At 38.6% G+C, this 19035-nt stretch overlaps 1 protein-coding gene across 1 annotated transcript; it reads right to left on the bottom strand.

Moving 5' to 3' along the window:
* Positions 1–337: 337 nt before the first annotated feature.
* ppp2r1bb (protein phosphatase 2, regulatory subunit A, beta b) lies at positions 338–18367 on the bottom strand. Its single transcript, XM_044353688.1, has 15 exons — positions 18224–18367; positions 17496–17586; positions 17157–17257; positions 16595–16827; positions 16322–16469; positions 16020–16175; positions 12422–12536; positions 12194–12264; positions 9928–10062; positions 8507–8680; positions 8262–8322; positions 2625–2779; positions 2259–2401; positions 2050–2141; positions 338–1962 (listed from the first exon to the last, which is right to left on the bottom strand). The coding sequence occupies exons 1-15, from the start codon at positions 18299–18301 to the stop codon at positions 1946–1948; spliced, it is 1770 nt and encodes a 589-aa protein (XP_044209623.1). The 5' UTR covers positions 18302–18367; the 3' UTR covers positions 338–1945.
* Between the last annotated feature and the right edge of the window lie 668 nt (positions 18368–19035).

Here is a 19035-nt window from a genome sequence, read left to right as displayed (position 1 = left end):
TTTTTATGTTAGCTGGTTGGAATCTTTTTAATTTTTTTTACATCAATTGGATATAAATTGCACTTTGTGTTGTGTTTGATATCTCTCATGTCAAATCATTTTAACTGCTAATAAAACAAAGCAGTTGTTTTGATATCATTTCCTGTTGCTTATCATCATGCAGTAAGAAATTGGCAATTACAGTGCCAAGAGGTCTTGATGTACTGAAGCTGTAACTAGTTATAAAAGAAGGCTACACTGGTTCCTTTGTGTTACTTTATTCAGATCAAGATACAGTAGTACAGCATCCCAATTGTGAAGAGATTTCAAAATAAAAATAAAAGCACAGACTTCGTGATACAGGACAATCAACAATCAAGGTTTATTCAAGAGAACAAAATGAGAGGGGAGGGGGAAGGAGGGAACAGCGGGAGTAGTTCAGGGAAAGACAAAAGTTTCTTTTTTCAACACAGACGATACATTTATTCAACCCGCCCATAACCATCCCAGCTCCCACCCCATAATAAAACATTATGCAGTCTTACATACACATGCTCGATGTCCCCCATCCCACTTTCTTTGAAAGCATGCACTTGTTCTCCATCGTGTATGGATCCACTAGCAAGCATCAATGGGTGGTCGTACACTGACCTTATGCTTCTAAATCTCATACACAGTGGAGGACTTAGCATAGACTTATGGGGAAACTAGGTGGCTCAAGGACACAAGGAGTGCCGCGGTTTCATAAATCCAACGAACCTGATAGCTGTAGTCAATTTAGTTTTACCATCCCATTAAACGTCCAAGGAAAAGTGTCCCTTACAGAAAAGAACGTCTCTTTACAGAACAGGACAGGTGAAAACTGTTTACCCAGGCATACTAAAAGAAAACACCACCGCTGATCAAAGTCATTGGCACAAAAATTAAGAGCAATGCCGAGAGCATACTGCAGAATAAAATCGCAACTGACACACTACTTTTCCCACCCTTGTACATCAACAAAATCACCGAGGATTTGGAGTAGGGATAATTATAAGCAACACTTTACGACTGAGCTGGTCCCTATTACTTTGGGTCGAGGTAATTCATTTGTTTGACCAATTCAATCTGTGTTGCTGCAGAGAACAAACTGTGTAGAGGGAAAGGTTAGTCTGGTAGATGGAGTTGGGAAAGGACACTATTTGAGATTGATTAGTACATGCAATCAATGAGAGAGTTCATCAGATTACATGCAGTAATGGACACCCCCATTATTTCGTTGTACAGAAAAACCCTGTGAAGCATTTAAGAGACACAACAGGTTTGGTCTGGTGCAAAAAGAGACTGCCTTATAGCCCCGCACAGACCTTTCAATCACTTCTCTGGATAGCCACATCAGTGTCTCTGGGAAAAGAGAGCGATCAAAGGGCTGATTCGAGAGGAAGCTCAGCAAAATAAACAGCTTGTTGCACCATCTGCTGCTCAAAGTTTAAGTCTAGCACTGGGAGAAAAGTGCAGAGAGCTAGCACGGCGCTGGGCACTGAGTAGCGAACATAGACATGTGGTATGCTGTGATGACTGTGGCTAAAGTACAACAGTGGCCAAGGATGTAAAAAGGGAGGAATGTGAGAGGGGTTGTGATTAGCGATGCCTAGCTAGTACAGTAGCACATTAGTCAGCATGCACCACTTAATGCAATTTCATCACATTTTGCCTTTGTTAAAGCACCCATTTACAGCAAAGCGGAAGGTTAACAAAGAAGCCTGTGCTATGCCTGGACATGGACTACCATTGTACAGTCAAAAAAAAAGGAAAAAAAAAAAAAGAAGAAAAAAACAGTGAAAAGAAAAAAAAAAAAAAAGGATAAAACAATTGTTAACAGCTTTCTCTATACATTTACCAGTTGTTCCTGAACATCAATAAATATCTTGTAAAAGTGTTGCGGTGTTGTTTCGGGTGGTTGTCTGGTTTAGCCGTGTTGGGTTGGTTATGCCAGGGCCAGAACTGTGTAGAGAGGAGAGAGCGATCAGTTTTGAAGATACATAGCATACTAAGCTTGTACACACTGGAAAAAAGAAGAGAAATGCTCACCACTGATAGCCTCCTGGGCAAAGTACTTGACATCCATGTCTGTGTCTGTGGCCAGTTTCTCCAGCACTGGCTTCACTTCTGTTTGAAGGGCACTGGGGACAAACACAGAGGAGGGAAATTATTAAACAACTTTTCAATGCGGGTCTGATTTCTACACAGCAGCACATCTCCACATCACTGTGGAAAGAAGCATCTGATGTTGAACGTACTTGCTGTCGAGGACGGGGCCGATCTTCTGAAGGGACTTGGCCACATTGAAGCGTACGTTGGCCACCTGGTCATTGGACATCTTGAGGACCACTGGTAGCATCTGCTTAGTGGTGATGTCCTGGCCACAAGCCTCTGACAAAGCCTAAGACACACAATGGAGGTGGTCACCAAGGATGACAAGTCAGTTACATTTACAGAAAAAATATGAATGTGGTGAAAAAGGGAACTCATGTAGATTTAGACAAAAGCTGGTGAATGGTATTGGGGAAAAATGGGTCTCATTAATGGGTTGTTACATCCTTCAAAGTTACTCCAAGGATCTAAACATGAGAGCAGGATTTTGGGAGCTGATGGTATTGACTCACGTTGATGCAGAATAGAGTGGTCATCCTGTGCAGGTAATTAGGGTCATTGGCCATGCCCAGCACTTTGGGCACGATGGTGTTCTGAGCCCACTCGGCTCCGAACTTCTCCACCAGCTTCATGAGGTTACAGGTAGCTGCCTCACGGATGGCATACACTAGAAAACAACAGTGACATTAATTAATTTGGGACACACATGAACTGCAAGGGAATCCAACAAATTGGCAATCAAGAACGGATCATTTTATGTTTGTTGAACAGACAACATTGACCTAATGAAACTGCTTACAGGAGGTTTAAGCTTTTCTAATGCACTTCAAATAATTCATGTTTTTTCTTCCCCACAAAAACCTGCTGCTTCAATTCAAGTGTGTGCTACAGAAGTTAATAAGTTTCAGTAATGTTTAAGCATAAAACTATTTTTTGTTTTTGTTTTGGCCCTTTAGGGGCTGTGAACACAACAATAACATATCACCTTTTAAGTTGATATGGCAAACTTGTTAGCCAACAGTTGCTAATTATTTTCTCATCCAGCAGTTGCGGGGCAACATCATTCATTTTGAGTCTTGTTTGTGGCCACCTCGCTATAAAAAGGTCTGTAAAGCTGATCTGCACAGCCAAGTGATAATTCTCTGTAGACAAAATGTAGCATTTGTCAACTGCAGATGTACCAACACTGGACGAATGTTTTGAGTACCACTTCAGCATCCTAGATGCGTCAGATGCAAACGACTGCTGTTTGTACAATGAATTATTGTACATAATTTGCATACATACGTATTACAGTTCATTTGCCTACATGTACCAAACAGACAAAAACGTGAGCGATGCACTGATATGAAAATTCTTGATACCAATAGCAGCCTGTTTTGAAAAATATCTGCAGATGCCAGTACTGCTAGTTGGTCATTTATTTAGTTGTCCATTTATCTTTCATCTGCCTAAACATAGCTTACAACACAATTTCACATAGACTACACACTGACCTACCACTACTGCTGCATTTATATAGTTTCTATTGTTTATACCTCCACAATAATCAAACTTTAAGCCAATTTGATGTCTGAATGTATGATTTGATGACAATGTAGCTGTAAAACCCTAACCAGCCTAAACAGACCATTTCGTGGCTATGGAGAAATAAATATTTTAGAGCTGGTTAATACAATCGTGGTCATTATAGGTAGGCTATTACTCAATGGTATGATGACTTAACAATACAGGCTGAATATGAACATGGCTGTTGAAACCGTAAAAGCAATCACATCCCTCCTCACATGTTGGACTTAATTTGCAAGGGAGGGGGGTGTTTCCTTTGCTTGAAATTTTCCTAGAGTAGGAAAAGTTATAGACTACAGTGCCAACATACACACACACCCCGGTAACTTTCTACGTGATGTTATTTCTGAAACACATGCACTCGCTTTTTAATCATCGTGTCATGATCTGCTCCTTTCATTACGGTTATGGGTTTGGCTGCAATAATAATTATGAATACAGTACTATGAAATTTCACGTTTAACAACCTGGGGGGAATTAATCCAGTGCTGTGATTGGTTGAACTCTTCTTCTTTTCAGCCGGCTAGACACTGCTGCCTCTTGCTGTTAGACTCGAGTACTGCATGTGCACAAGTGAACTCAAAAGGCGTCACCAGCTTTTTGCGTAGTTTAGAGTGATAAGTTGTACCAGCATACTTTGACGTCAAGATACGTACCTGCTACGCAAAATGCGTACAGGTTGGCAAGTCTGCAATTGTGAAATGCCAGGATGTCCGAAATAAAACCTATGTAGACTATATGACTGCTGCCTTAATAAAAATTAAGCGCAGAATATATTTGTACACTGGATGATACAGCTTGAAAAAACATTCAATAGAATCTCACAGTGGCAGTACAGTATATCTTAAGATTAGAAAATATTTTTACTTAATATCCTGGTTGAACATACTGTGAAAATTTTCAAATCAAATCAGTATGGTGAATGTGTTATAATGATAGAAGAGGAGTTCTTTGCAATAGTGTCAGTGAGGCAAAGATTCAGGGGCTGATTTCTGTAGTCCTGTCTTTCTTTGAAGGGCTTATGTAAGGGTGGCACAGCCCTAACCCCAGCCACAGCCACACACACACGTAGAGAAACTCACACCAGCAACATTCCAATGATGTAACCCAGCTGGCCCTTTGTCCTCAATAGCGCGCGTCTCTCTAATTGGAAAACTCAATGAAGAGAGCACTATATACTCTGAGGAAAAAATTTATGCATAAGACAACGTCCTTGGTTATAAAATAGAGCAGGGTGTGTTGTGTAGCTCTTTGCTTATACAACTCTTCCAGCATTTGAATATGGATGATTGTCTCTCAAGTCACTCTGATCTGCTAGATAGGGAGATGAGCCCCGGGCACAAAGGCCCAGGGTAAAGCAGTTCAGATATATGCTTCCCCACAGTAACCCAACTTTGTGGGGGTGGGATCGATGCTTGCATGGATTGCGATGCAGAAGTGGACATTTCTACATTGATTCACAAATGTCAAAAATCGATTTTCGAAATGTTAATGACGTGATGATGATGAAACAAAAAAGGCGGAAGTCAACTGCGAGGGCAGTGCAGAACCCAGACAGTCCACAGCGTGCACTCGCTAGAGTTATCTTGTAGTTCATCTTCAAAAAAGGCAGCGGTTGCAACCATGTTTAGATTTAATTACTAAATAATTACCTTTGTGAGACAAACGTGACGTATATTGTGAACTTTTTATGACACTCAGAGATTAACATTAACACATTGCAGCATTAAACAACTCAGACTGAGCACAGAGTTATTTTCTTGACCTCAGAGTTGGTTTGTTTCACCTCAGAAACTCTGCACACGCTCAGCGTGTTGTACAGCGATGTCTTTCCCCTGAGCTAACGGTGCAGCAGAGACGCTGCTCTCCACTGCTGGAGACATAATGCAGACCTGCCAACCCTGGACGAATTTTTTGAGTACCACTTCCGCGACCTAGATGCATCAGATGCAAATCACTGCTGTTCGCACAATGAATTATTGTACATAATTTGCAAACATACACATGACATGTGTACATCAAGTGCACACATGCAGCAGTCAAACAAGACAAAAATGTGAGGGATGCACAGATATGAGAATTCTTGATACCAATGACAGATTTTTTACAAAAATATGTGCAGATGCAACTACTGTTAGTTGGTCATTTATGCCTGTCTGTCCATTTGTCTTTCACCTGTCTAAACACAATTACTACGATTACCAAAGAACACAATTTCACTCAGGCTACACACTAACCTACAACTACTGCTGCATTTATATAATTATATTGTTTACACCTCCACAATAATCAAACTTTACGCCAATTTGATTTTTGACAATATGATTTTCAGCTAATTTGAAAAGATGACAGTATAGCTGTAAATCCCAAACCAGCCTAAAAAGACTATTTTGTGGCTACAATTAAATATTTTAGAGCTGGTTAATACAACAGTTCTCATTACAGGAAGGCTATAACTCAATGGTATGATGACCTAATGATAATACAGGCTGAATATGAACATTGCTGTTGAAACTGTAGAAGTCATCACATCCCTCCTTAAATATTGTGCTTAATTTGCAGTGAGGGGTTGTTTCCTTGAAATTTTCCTGGAGTAGGCAAAGTTATAGACTACAGTGCCAACACGCACACATACATACACACACACACACCTAGCAGGCCACAGGCCCATTCTGCCTTTTACACACACACACATGCCTCCTGATAACTTTCTAGGTAACGTTATTTTTTCGTTTTGTTATTTAACCCTTTTTTTCCATCGTGCCTCTGCTCCTCATATTACGGTTACGGGTTTGGCTGCAACAATAATTATGAATATACACCATGAAAAAGTCACGTTTTACAATCTACGACATACGAACAATATATCCTAACGTTACTTTGCCAACTTAAATGCCTGATGAACAAGCAAGCTAGCATGCAAATTACGTAACGTTAGGCCAACATTAAATATTTTCCCAAAGTTGGAAGGTCTGCGTTAACTAAACACAATTCAAACTTTCCCCATACACCCCAGTCCGTTTATGTTTACAAAAGGAGTTAAAAGTAGCGTCCTCAGTTGAGGAAATAGCCAGCTGGAGTGAGAAGGCGGATCGAGAGGTTTAAAATCAGTGACATGTTGCTTTCAATTTGCAGTCTCTTGTAATGTCATTATGTATTTGTCAATCATGACTATATCATGGATATATGGACCATATCGCCACTGAATCCGGTGCTATGATTGGTCGAACCCTTCTTCTTCTTCTGTTACTTTTCAGCAGGCTACAAGCTGCTGCCTCTTGCTGTTAGACTTGAGTACTGCATGATTGATCCATAGATTTATGAATTGAACAGGCGTCACCAGGTTTTGTGTAGTTTAGAGTGACAAATCGTACCAGCGTACTTTGATGTCAAAATGCGTACAGGTTGGCAGGTCTGATTATGTTAATAACAAAGCGGAGCACTCCTCCTCCCCCTCATTTTATTATTCTCATACAGGCAGGAGACTGTAAGATGCTTTCAAATTAATTAATCCATTAATTACTGCAGTGAACTTTTTTAAAATAAAAAAAGGCTGCGGACCATTTATCTTAATTGCCAGTTATGTTTCATAATGTATTTCAGTGGAATAAGGACACCAGTGAATGGTTTGGCAAACAGTATATTGAAGTAAGAGACTGAAAATTGTGCTCCCTTTCTATTCATTCAACCGAGAATCGGTTTTGAATCAAAATCAGACACCATAGAATCAGAATTGAATTGTGAGATTCCCCCCTACAATAGTGAGCTTTAACTCCATTATCTCAATATAAATTTCACTGCAACAATGTTAAATTAAGTAGCTTGAGATAAACATACAGAAAGTTTAACAGCACAAGAGGTCAGTTAATTTATACTATGGTGTCTAGTGACACAGATTCTGATGACCACTTGTCAAACCATTGTGCAAATGGATGAAGTTATCTTTGCTCACTCTGTGTGTCACCATGCTCTTTCCCTCCTCACAGCGTACTGTGCATGGAGCTAGAGAGAAGGAAGGTTCTTATTCACAGCCTTTTTACTAACATTTATATGTTGGCAGAGACCTGCGAATTGCCATGTCTCGTCCCTCCCTTAGTTCTTAATTTTTTCACCACCACCCCATATGCTCATCAATTCCTCCCCTTCTACTCGAGCCTCTCTTTGTCCTGTTAATGATACAGTATCAGAGGAGGAGAACTGTCTGCAGACTTGTCGGTGAGTGAGAGCAATGATGCTCTGGGATATGGAAAATTAATAAGTCAGATACAATAGTAGAGACAATTAATGCAACCTTGCTGAAGTGTATAATGAAAAATAAGCAGATATACCCGGATTTGTGTGTGATGATATTCAGAAAAGGGCTACTGCATTATAATGGTGACACAGGATGAAGCAGTAAGGATTTGAGAGTTTTTTTCCCAGAAAGGTGGTTTGGGAATTAATTTCATGCCATTTAGTGGCTTTTTTTTTTTTTTTTTTTTTTTTTTTTTTTTTTTTTTTTACACAGTACACATGGTCTATTATATCTGCTGATGTCTGATGTAACTACTCGGAAAATTTTAACCCATGAGAGTCCTTACCATGGTCAATAAGCCAGGCCATACAAAGAGTGTTGAGCTTCTCGTCGAAGAATTCCACTCCCTGAGGGAACAAGGACACAACGTAGTTAGAGCAATTTCCTGGACGCCTACAGTAAAATTAGGCCTGATAAAGTATGGTTGTCTGCACATTGCTATATGTATATATATATATATTCTGCTTCAATGCATGGTACTAATTAGGAAGACCTTTAAAACATATTTTATATTGGTTTTCAGAGACTCACCAGCTGGCCTGCCAACAGGGGCATGTACTCTATGATGGCTAGGCGGACCCTCCACTTTGCGTCCTCTGCTAGCTCCACAATGGCCGGCAGCAGAGACTGGGAGAGCTGACGGATGCCAATCACCTCATTCACACAGTCTAGGTTGGAAATGATGTTGAGACGCACCTCAGGGCACTATGAAAGGAGGATCATTGAAATGAATAAGTTAAGCTAATGGCAGCACATCTTTATTACAAGTAAGCCTCCAAATATTAGACACATTTTTACCATAAATCTGCTATAATGTCAAGCAAAGAGAAACTTTTTTTCAGCCTTGTATTGGACAATTGTAGTGCTGCTTTTTACTCTCTCAAAGTACAAATTTCTTGGCTCTGGACAAGCCAAGCTACTTTAGTCACTCTAAACAAAATAGATTAGATCAAGTACTGTTGTCCAGAATAATGTAACCCAGGTTTATATCCAAGAGCCTTAAATGGAGATGTGCTTTAGTTCTTATCTAGACAGGATATTAACAATGGGAAGAGCTAAAACAAAATTTCATCCGCGTATTCCAAAAACCCGACACCTAAAACTGCATAATAATTTGCCACCATCTGCCAGGCTTGTTAACTTAGCAGCCAAATAAGGCACAGAAACAAGTTGCAATAATTCATCTCTTAAGGGGAGTAAGATGGAGAACGTTCTTCAGACATGTCATTCATTCAAAACTGTCCTCAGACAGTTGTGTCTTGAATTATTGAAATTTGTGAGTCAAAGCTGTCAGTTTGGACTGTAATCAAATTAGACACTCCTGGTCTTGTTTTGTGCTGTGAGGAAAATGGGCCATCTTTAAATAGGACTAAGGAGAGCAGTGGCAGAACTGTCAGCTTCAAGCCTTCCAAAACATTTATATACCTTTGTGTCCAACCTGCCAAACTCCTTTGTGTCTAACCTGCCAAACTCATGTCTAATCTCAATATGCAAATGAGTTCCATGGAAATGTATTCATTGGACTTTAGATGTGACTGGGCCATTGTCGCTCTAGATGAACCTGTTACGTTAAAAGAAAGTACACGGACATTCCTTAGCTAAAGCCCAGAGCCACAGATTCCAACAATCCACTGCACTTACAATTATAAAAGCCCACTGCATCTACAATTTTATTACTGTAACAGCTCTAGACACAAATATGTAATCTTCTAATTGTAAGGTCTCAGTCTGGCTGCCAACTGCATGAATTATCCTCTTACCAGGTCAGGAGACAGCTAGGTATATCTGGTGAGTGCAGCTAAGTGGCTTTAACCTGTCTCAGACGTGCTGATCACTAAAGGCCAAAGGAAGTTGATCAAACACAGACCCCCATAAGGATATCCAAAGCCAGCAGTGTAGAAAATGGGGAAACAAAATCGCGTCCAGCAATCACAAGTGTGCATTTCCTTTACCTCGTCCTTGAGCTGAGCCAGGAAAAGAGGCAGTAAGTGCTCTATTGTGTTGTCCTTGCCCAGGATGGTCGAAAGGCCCATAATGACTGAGGCGAGGGCTGACTTCACATGCTGGTTGGTGTCTGAAACAAGTTCCTGGTCAGGGACGGGACACACAGGAGACAGAGAGATTAGAACAAACAAATAGTTAAGAAAGCAAGTACGCAAGTAAACATCTAGACTACTGCTGTTGGTCATATTCACAACACACTACAGAGAAGGAGGGCTGTAATCTATGTGGGAGTAAATACACAGTAAAGTGGGCTTAATACTAGTGTAGACAACAGTCATTGCAGTCAAGTACTGTAGTTTGAAACCTTCAAATATGATGTAGACAGGAACAAAATGGCATAATTTTGAAAATAGATATTACCTGTCCCCATTCTCTGATCATATTAAACATAACTGATACCAAATAATGCAGGATTAACAAATATTGTGTGTTATTATTTATTATTATTGTTGTTATTTTCTTCTTGTTATGTTCTTCCTGTATCATATGGAAGGTTTTAGTAGAAACTCATTGAGGGCTAAAACTTTTAGCACTTTTGAGAACATACTCTTTACTCCTAATCCATAATAACATGCTGCACAATCAAATCATTACCGAGCCTATGGGGAAACGTATGCAATGTCTAAATATTAAGTGTCATACAGTACCAGACAAGTCTTGATTGGTACTATTTGTTGTTTCCACATCTCTCTACATTGGTCTGTCAGTTTATTACTACCTGTATAACTTTGTTCCCACTGTCAATATGTTATTAGTATAAGCTGAATGGCCCTTGGCAACACTAATCTGTTCCCTTTACAAACTGGAATTTCTCTGGTCTGCCTCCATTATTGAATATAAAAAAATAAAAATAAAAAAACACAACTTGCAATGATATAATAATTTTTTTTTTTTAAATCGGTGGTGCTACAATTTAACTTACCGTTTGATATAACAAAAACAACAGTGCCATCTGCTGTTTAAAATCTGAACAACACTGACAGATTCAAATGCCTCACCCTGACTTTTCTAACAGCCCTACAAAACATACATTCATTTCTAGCCGGTTGTGGTTACGGTTAAGAGTTTTGGGCATCTACAGGTAGATGTTTCTACAGGTTATATCAGACCATCTCTTCTTTAGTTAGCATGTAAATGATGCCAACTTTAACATGTTTCATCATTTACTAGAAATCAAGAAAATTTGCCGTTTCATCCAAGATTTTGTTAAAGGATACTTTTCTTCCATAGCTTTAATCATCATTCTATCAATTAATATATTCTAGTCACCAGCTGAGTTAAGATATGGGAAAAATCTGGGGAAATACAAAGTCAGTCGGGCAAGCAGTACGAGTGGTTATAAAATAACACTGCTTGTAAAGAAAACCCTGGTTTTACCAGAGTTGGGAGAGAAAAAAAAAAAAAGCAGCACTAATTCTAAGAAACATTGTGATGTGGACGATTCTGGATTGATTAACAAATGTCAAAAATCGATTTTCTAAATGTTAGTTAATAATGTGATGTTGACAGAACGACAAAAGGCAGAAGTCAACTACGAGGGAAGTAGAACATCCAGACAGTCCACAGTGCGCGCACGCTAGATCATCTTCAAAAAAAAAAAAAGAAAAAAGGCAGCGGTTGTGAGTATTTTTTGATTTAATGAGTATATTGTGAACTTTCTACACAGTCACTCAGAGACTAATGTTAGCGGGGCAGCGTTCTCCAGCAGTAACAAATGATACTGGCTGACCAACACACACTGCAGCACTTAAAGAACTGAAACCAACTCTGGGGCGAAGAAAATAACTCGATGTGCACTTTACAGCAAACATTAGTGGGTTTTCACTTTCATATCCATATGGGCTGTTCAGATTTTCTGATTAAATTGACAGATTGTTTAAAATGTGTGTGATTCTTTGGACTACTTCTGTTGCTTGCCCTATTGTCAACGCATTGCATGATATTAGCAGTTGAGCTGGTGAATAAGTAATCACTTAAGAAAGGAATAACAGCCAAAACTACAAAAATAAGACCCAGGTTTCCTTTAAGCGGATGTCACACCACCACATGTCTGCATAAATGCTTTGGGTAAGACTATAAAAAGACATGCCTCTAGTCTTTTTCCACTCTTAATAACACAACAAATCAAAGAGTCTTAAGTTCAACTGAAAAGTGAATCGCCAGAGAGATGCCACAAAGTGGCAGACAGAGAAGTTTTTTTTTTTCTTTTTTTACCTTGACGCACGGCAGAATGTGAGTCATGATGATTTGCTCACGATTGTCCTCTGGGAGGTTCTCACAGAATTCTAACAAGAAGAAATAAAGTACAGTCGGTAAAATATGGAACAGTCTGGACAAAAAGCTGAAGCATTGCTCAGTTTAACCTATGAAATTCACATTTTTCAGCAAAGTCTCCATCAGGCATTCATACTTTTACTAATGAATGTGTACCCATGGACTCACCTTTGACTTTGTTGGCTGCTGCGGCACGAACCTCAGCTTCACAGTCCTTCAAGAGATTCTGGAAGGCCGGGACCAGATCGTTCTTGGTGATCTCTGGACCCACTGCTTTCTGGAGCTACATTCAGAGAGAAAACAACTTCTCTCAATATCCACACAAGTGAAAAAAAATCAATACAAAAAGACACTGGATATTAAAAATATGAGAATGGCTCCTATATTGGATCTAATATTGTTTAAAGATAATAAATGAATAAAAAATATTGCTGAAATGGAAGTAAGCAAGACAGAATAAACGGGGGTAATAAAAAGATATGAACACAGGTGATTTTACCAATTATTTGACTTACAATTTGAAATGACATTTTAGCTGATGTAAAAGTGACGTGAAGGAAATGCTGACAAATTGTGGTCAAGGTGGATGTGTGTGCAGCTGGTGGTTTCAGCGATTAATAAGAAATATGAATTCTGTTTGCTGAGAAGCTTTTCTGACTATCAAAAGGTGGAGCTGCCATTTCATCAACTTGGGCAATCAGCTAACAACAATGAGTATGCTTACATGCACAGCATTCTGCTATTACCCCCAATTACTCAACAAACCTGGTTATGGCTTCACGCACTTAAGTCCTGAATGTATTACAACAGCCTGGATAAGGACTGTGAGTACAGAAACCCAGTTAAGGATGCTCTACTCAAACATTAAATGGGTTACTGTGTCATATAAATATGTTGTTCTACTTTTCTTAACTGTCTGCAATTGTGCAGCATCATGGATACATTATAATGTCAATATAAAGTCTTGAATTATATTACTTGTTATAACACTAAATGCCGAGATAAAAATAAATGAAATTGTCCAGTTATTTGCATTTCAAATATTCTGCAACTTAAGGCCAATTCATGCTTTCTGTGGTTCCATACATACTACAGTCGAGGGTCCGTGTTGGTCTACTACATAGATGCATTCGATGCATGTGCAAGAAAAGCTCCAGTGTTTGTTTTTGGCTGAACAACAACAAAAAAAGCCAAAAACAGAGAATGTAGTGTGCGACCGCTTAACGAAAATAGGACCAGGGACGGGGAATACAGTATATTGGTGCAAGAGATGAGAAGCATCAACAAGCATTTTAAACAACATGCATTTGACCATCAGTAAAATTAGAGCTGCAACGATTAGTCAATTAATTGATTAGTTGCCAACTATTAAATTAATTGGCAACTATTTTGATAATCATTAATTGTTTTGAGTCATTTTTTAAAAAGGAAATTTTTATTATTTGTATTATTTTATTTCCAAGTTTTCTGATTCCAGCTTCTCAAATGTGAGTGTGTTATGGTTTCTTTAGTCCAGAGTCCTCTATGACAGTAAACTGAATATCAATGATCAACATTTTTCACCATTTTTTGAACAAAACAACTAATCAATTAATCCAGAAAATAATCAACAGATTACTCGATAATGAAAATAATCGTTAGTTGCAGCCCTAATTAGAATAATGTTCAAAGATTTGCAATAAAAAGAAAATAGCCTTTCCTGAATTAATTTAATAGGTCAGATGCACTCAATTTTCAGCTCCAGTCTGTCAGGTTGAAGGAGGAGCATTAGAAGACTTAATTAAACTATCATCTATCTATCCATCTAACTATCTTTTTTTGGGTGGAAAAGATTCCAAACGTTTCATTGCTGCACTTCAGTTAAGACTTAAGCACAAACATTTGAGAAAACACACTTATTTTTGTGAAACCCATAGTCACATGACGATTTTATTATCAAGTTCATCTCTGGATCCTGTTAAAGTGATGGATCTGGGACATGTTTTGCCTCACTGAGCACAAACACTGAAAGCAATTCAAAGAATCAGTAAGCCTAACTCTGTCAAAGATGAAAAAACTTTCAACAACTTCATCTGTTGTTTGCAAGTTATACAAAATGGTATGCTGCATTAGTTTGCAAGTGTAGTTTCAAACGTCACTGCTAAACCATAGAATTACATTACACACAATTTCCACCTAATTAAGACAAACGTAATTTCTAGTTTAGTTTCTCACACACCCACCTGTATCTGCCTGGTGTTTCTTGATCTATGAAATAGTTATGAGTGAGTACATGACGTCAAAACGTCAGTGTGTTCAGCAATAATCTTAACAAAAAGGCACATATGCAACAGCAAAACCATAACTCCGTTAGTAATTGTTGCAGCCTGATCCTGGCTCAACATTAAATAGGAGTTGAAATTAGGCAATATTTATAGTGTTACAAAGCATTTATTTTCATTTTAGGTATTGATCTTCAAAAAGGGTAATGATTAGAGATGCAATGATTGCAATTTTCTTGGCTGATATTGATTTGTTTTTTTTTTTTTTTTTAAAAAAGTCTGACCTGCTGATTCTGATTTTGGCCGATTCTGATTTTCTTTCTAAGACAGCATACAAACATTTACATGATGAACTTTTAAGTTCACTGAAGTCAACTCAAAGTAAAATACTGATAAAAAATATTTGTCAGTGGCACAGTTAAACACTGGTGGGTACTACAAAGTAATTTCATATCCTGTTTTTCACCTAAAATTTTTTCTAACTTCCTAAATATGACTTTTTTTTTTTAGTATAATCAAAAAGCACTTTATTACATAGCAAATATCAACTCTCATGTCATTTTAATAGTGATTTGTAGCACTCAACGACTGTACAGTTTTTTAACTCTGCTCTACGTATTTGGTCATATCTAATTTAATAATATATATCAACTGTGTTAATTCAATTTACTATTTCCTATTTTTCCCTACAGATTGAAACACACAACAGGATCCATGTGAGTGTGTCAGATAATGAGAAAGAGGTTCAATTAAATATATAAACAAAAACAGCAGCAGTATTAACAACAGAGCCACACCTCAGTTGATTTTCAATAAAACATTAAAGCCAGACTTTACTTTAAAAAGGTAAAATCATCAGGTTCCAGGTAAACTGCATGTCAACAGCTGAACACATCCCGGTGTGTAAACTCCATGTTATATATATAGGTTATTTTGGGCTGAACCAACTCACCATCTGTCCCATCTTGAGCAGACCTGGGATGGACCATCATGTGGCTATGTGCAGAATGTGTGTAAATTTGACCGGCAAAAAATCTGATAAAAATCTTCGATTGCTAGTATGTCTTTAATATTTATAGATTTGTTAATGTGAAGTTTGACTTGAGATCGCAGATACACTTGTATTAACTTGAAGGGGTGCAGTACTCACACAAACTATCAAAAAAAAAAAAAAAACCCACTTTAATATATTTAATAGACCACATTGCCCTCAGATGTGCTAACATTTATAGTGTTTTCCTGCGTCATTCAGTTTTGCAAAATGTGCCCACACAATATCATTTCCACTCTGTGAGCGAAGGGAAATGAATGAGTCTTGGCATTAAGCCTTTGTTTGAAATGTGCAGACATCAATATCGTTGAAGATTAATGGTTCTTAAGAACTGGACAGCTTTGAGGCAGCTCTAAATACAACTTGATTCTGAATTGTCATTTTTAATTTAACATTTAGTCAGGATTACAGTACGGAAAGGAGGAAGATAAATGGACAAAAGAAAGCCTCTTACCTCAGAGAACTTGTCAGCCACCATGTAGCGAACCCTCCAGGACTTGTCCTCTGCAGCCTGGCGCAGGGTTGGCATCACAAGGGTCTCCAGGTCCTCCTGAGGCAGCAGAGTGGCAATGCTGACACAAGCTTCCACTGCAAGCAGCCGCACGGAGTCCTGATGTAGAAAGGTAATGGGATCAGTGTTACCATCACTGGGTTTAACAGTAAAATAGAAGGGACTGTAAAACATAGGTGAAGGGTAAGATGATGTGGGGTGCAACAGCTGTTTAGTTTAACACGGAGGAAGACAAGTGCGCGTACCTGCTCATCAGAGGCCAGAGCAGTGAAGAGGGAAATGATGTCACTTTTTACATAATCCAGCTCCAGGACTTTGGCAAACTCCCCCAGTTTAGATGCTGCAGCACGGCGCACCATAGGAGTGTCATCTGAGCACAAAGTGCGGAAATGCCTATAGGAGACAACCACAAACATAAATTCTATTAGGGACACAAAACTAACTGCAGAGACAAACTTTATTTGAGGCTTATTTGAGCACTTTCAAAACTTTCTTCATTTTGCGAAAAAGTCACTTACTGGCGGATCTCAGCCTTGACCGTGCTGGAGACACGGGGATAACAGACGCTAAAGAGGCCACAGGCAGATGTGCGAGAAGTGAACCAGTCACCACTGGCCAATCGCTTGACCAAGGGCTCAAAATGGACCTCCAGGTCAACTGGAGAGTGCTCCTGAGAGATCTTCCGCAGAGACTCCACAGCTTTATCTCTGACTACAGTCTCCTCCACTGTTGCTAGGCTCTCCAGAGGCGGCTGTGTGTCAAGAGAGAATAGGGTTATACCTTATTCTTCATGTATTCACACATCCAAGATATTTTGATGCAGTTTTTGGAGATGTAAAATTTACGTATAATTGGTGGATAGTGTGACAATTTTAGGTTTTACCTTCAGTGCTTAAACACAGTATTTGATATAAACAATTGATGTGATAGTCATTTCACTTAACAGGATTTATCCAGGAAAATTGTTTTAGCAAAGGTGGCAGGCTCACCATTACTACTTAAAGGCGGGGCAAAATGTGATACTTTAATAAACAAATATTTACATCAACTCTCCAGGGACTTAGATACCACAAAACTCACCAGGAGACAGTGGACATACTCTGGCCCTCCCACCAACATGGTGAAATTGCCAAGTTGCTCAGCCAAGGCCAAGAGCACCTCATCTTCATCATAGATGGTGTCTAAAGGGTGAAAGAAAGGTCATAATTCTAACTGACATTCTTGCATAAACAGAAACACTTGTAAGCATATATTCTGGTGAAAGATTTTATACCATGCCTAACAGTTATTGCAACGACTTGGACTGGTCAAAAGTACAACACTTAAAGCTTTTTATTATGCGACAACCTTGTGAAAATATATAGCTGCTGTGTCACAAGTCAGCTGATTTTAATGACTAAAAAGGGCTGACTTTATTACCTGTGAGGAAAGGAAGGAGTTCAGTGCGAGTCCTCTCTACACCAAGGGCCAAAGCAATAGTGGACAGCTTCTTGATGCTGTTCAGTCGCAACTGTAAACAAAATGGTCAAAGTTAAAGAAAAAAAAAAAAGTAGCATTCATAATAAAGCTTACGCAACTTAACAATCAGTGTGAATGAATAAGCATCATTACACCCTGCTAAGCCGAGTCGAATCTACTAGACAATTATTACGGGAAGTTACGCTAGCTAGCGTTATAAATCGTGATGAAATAAAGCAGCCTAATATAAGTGCTAGTTTTACATTAGTTTATGAGGAATACATAAGCTAATAACAGTGAGCTCAACCCACTGCGGCCTTGGACGTTCTGCTGTTGTCATTGCTAACTTTAACGTTAGCCGAAGCTTACTGCTCGATGCTACGTTAAAGCGCGAGTGGCTAAACCAATGACCTGATTAGCTCGTCTCACCCAATTCATTTTATTAGCTTAAAATTACAGTAAGAATTATGTCAAGGGCTACTCCAGATTAACATTTAGCATCGTAACTCATGACACCAAACCAGTTGGATTGGCCAGGGTGCGCCCGGTTAGAAAATTCCTGATAGGCCTTGACCGGGAACATTAGCTAGGTAGCACTCAGACGTCCGGCTTAGAAAATACACCAAAGGCGGCTCAGTTTTCTACCGTACAACATAAAAGACGATTCAAAAGAAAAATAATCTTATTACCTGAACATCCTCATTTCGCAGTTCATCAATGAGAACTGCGATAGGGTAGAGAGAATCGTCTCCATCAGCTCCTGCCATTTTGGATACTGTTGCAGTAACAGTTACCGAATGGCGCTGTTGTGTTGTACTACGGGGTTTCCCTCCCTCTTCGCTGCTGCTGCTTTCAAGTACCCACCGACAAAACCGCAGATGATCAACTCTCATTTAAATGGTGCCAGCTAACTCATCACAAATCAAATAAAACCAAATTAAATACTTTATGGCAAACAAAATTACTTTTAAAAACAATTAATTATTAACAAATAGTCTTCATTAACAGTGGAAGTCCTGAATTAAAAGTTTGAGTAAAAGTTTATTCGGATTATACAATTAAAATATTTACACTTAAAGTAGGCATTCACTGTAGAGAACCACCTTTAATTTATTGCTCATATTATATAAATAACATTATTATTACTATTATTATTACGGATATTCAGTTATGGTTATCGGTTATCAGTTATCAGAACCAGGTTTATTGCCAAGTAGGTTTTCACATACGAAAATTTGTCGTGGTGTTGTGGTGCATAACAGTTAAACATATACACAAAATTAAATAATCCTGAATAACAATTACAATAAAAATATGTAAAATATATTCCAGGTGATAAGAGATGTATACAGGTTTAAATTTTAAATTGAAGAGAATGAAATGAAATGAAATAAATACTGCAAAATTTAAATCTGTGTAGTTCAAAAAGCGCTTTTAATTTGCAAACGAAGAACCGGCTATGTTATTCTTCTTCCGGCTTCCCACCCGCATTTCGTGAAGA

This window comes from Thunnus albacares, chromosome 6 (assembly GCF_914725855.1).
Source record: "Thunnus albacares chromosome 6, fThuAlb1.1, whole genome shotgun sequence".
Lineage (NCBI taxonomy): Eukaryota > Metazoa > Chordata > Actinopteri > Scombriformes > Scombridae > Thunnus > Thunnus albacares.
Note: the sequence above shows the minus strand (reverse complement) of the source record. Positions and strands in the feature narration are given on the sequence as shown.